We start from the raw sequence: 1,606 nt of genomic DNA on the forward strand, positions 1-1,606 counted from the left end.
ATGGCAAAGAGCAGCCAGGCTATTTTTAGAGCCCCGCCGCCCCGGCCCGGCCCCTGGAGTCGCAGGCAGAGGAGGGAGGGGAGGGAGCCCCCCCGCCCTAGCAGCAGCCGTGACTCACCCGCGGGGCGGCAGGCCCAGCGAGCCCGTTGCGCGCGGTGGCAGCGAGTTCCGCAGGAGTGCGGGGCCGGCACCAGCCAGCCCCCTTCATGCCCGGGCAACGCGCAGCGCCAGCAGGGAGGGAAAGAGGCCGGCGGGGGGGCGGAGCCTGGATGCGCTCCCCCCAGGCAACCCTGCAAGGCTGTCGTGAAGGCGCAACGCCCCCCGCCCCGCTGCGGGCGGGGCCAAGGTCACAGCGGAGCCGGAGAAGCGCCCCCTGCCCTGCGCGACGCGATGGTCTGGCCCGCTCCGCCCCCCGCGACGCGATGGTCTGGCCCGCGCTGGCCAGTCTGGTCCCCCCCGCTTCGCGATGGTCTGCCCCGCCGCGGCCTCCCCTCCTCCTCCTCCGACAATGGCGTCCCAGCATGCCCTGCGCGGCGGGCGAGACCATCGCTGCTGCTGCGGGGGAGGGGGGCCCTGGCCTGGCCTGGCCTCACCTGCCGGCGTCACCTCAGGGCCATCCTCCGCGCCGCTGCCGCCGCCGCTCCTCCACCGACGGCGCTCCCGGAAGCCCCACCCCCGCCGGGCCCACGCATGCAGGAAGGGAAAGGGAGCGGGCGGGGCCTCCGAGGGGAAAGGCGAGAGGAGCCCCACACAAGCAGCAGCGCCCGCCGCCGCCACCTTCGCCGCTCTGCGCACGCGCCCTCTACTGCGCACGCGCCCCAGGGGCCCGGCGGGAAGCTCCCACGGCGCCTGCGCGGAACCGCAGAAGGGGGGGTCAGTCGCTCCACGTCCGCATCCGGGAACCCCTCCTCCCCCCCCCCGCCCGAAGCATCCCAGTGGCCACCCTGGCGGGGGACGCGAGCAAGAAGGCCCTGCCGCTTCTGGGGCAGCCCCGACTGGGAGGCACTGCCCTTTGCAGCACACGTGCCGGTGGGTGCAGCGCCGCCAAGCTGCGGCTCTTCCCGCACGTTGCGTGCCTCTCAGGGGACGGGACAGCCCTTCCCGTAGAGGCTTTCTCTGCAGGCAGCTGTGTGTGCGCAAGGGCTGTCCTTAGGACAAGCTTAATATCCGTTTCTCGCTACGGGCAAATGTGGTCCCCAGTATTCCCTATGGGCAGGCGCTGTTCTGAGTTTCAGTACGCCCCCCTCTCAGAATCTGGAAGGGTGTGTCGACTGCCTTAGAAGAGGCATTTAAAGTTTCTTTCTTTCCACCTCTCCCTCCTGACATGTTTGCCTTTCTGTCTTGTGGCTCTCAAACGTTTGACGTTTGTTCCATGTGGCAAGTTTGGCCACCCCTGATTTGAAGCAACAGAACAGAGTCCAAGCCCAGCGGCACCTTTAAGACCAACAATGTTTAATTCTGGGTAGAATCATAGAGTTGGAGGAGACTTCTAGGGTTATCTAGTCCCACCTCCTGCACAGTGCACGAAGTCACAAACACCTCCCCCTAAATTCACAGGATCCTCATTGCTGTCAGATGGCCACCCAGCCTCTGTTGAAAAACCTCC

At 67.5% G+C, this 1,606-nt stretch overlaps 1 protein-coding gene across 1 annotated transcript; it reads left to right on the plus strand.

Moving 5' to 3' along the window:
• On the plus strand, positions 1-1,107 carry LOC132585930 (basic salivary proline-rich protein 2-like). The gene has a single exon (XM_060257807.1). The coding sequence runs from the start codon at positions 1-3 to the stop codon at positions 1,105-1,107; it is 1,107 nt and encodes a 368-aa protein (XP_060113790.1).
• The last annotated feature ends 499 nt before the right edge of the window (positions 1,108-1,606 follow it).

The sequence above is a fragment of the Heteronotia binoei genome, chromosome 17 (genome assembly GCF_032191835.1).
Source record: "Heteronotia binoei isolate CCM8104 ecotype False Entrance Well chromosome 17, APGP_CSIRO_Hbin_v1, whole genome shotgun sequence".
NCBI lineage: Eukaryota > Metazoa > Chordata > Lepidosauria > Squamata > Gekkonidae > Heteronotia > Heteronotia binoei.

What these genes read in the sequence shown, in the direction of transcription:
- LOC132585930 (XM_060257807.1), top strand. Translation starts at nt 1, where the DNA reads ATGGCAAAGAGCAGCCAGGCTATTTTTAGAGCCCCGCCGCCCCGGCCC.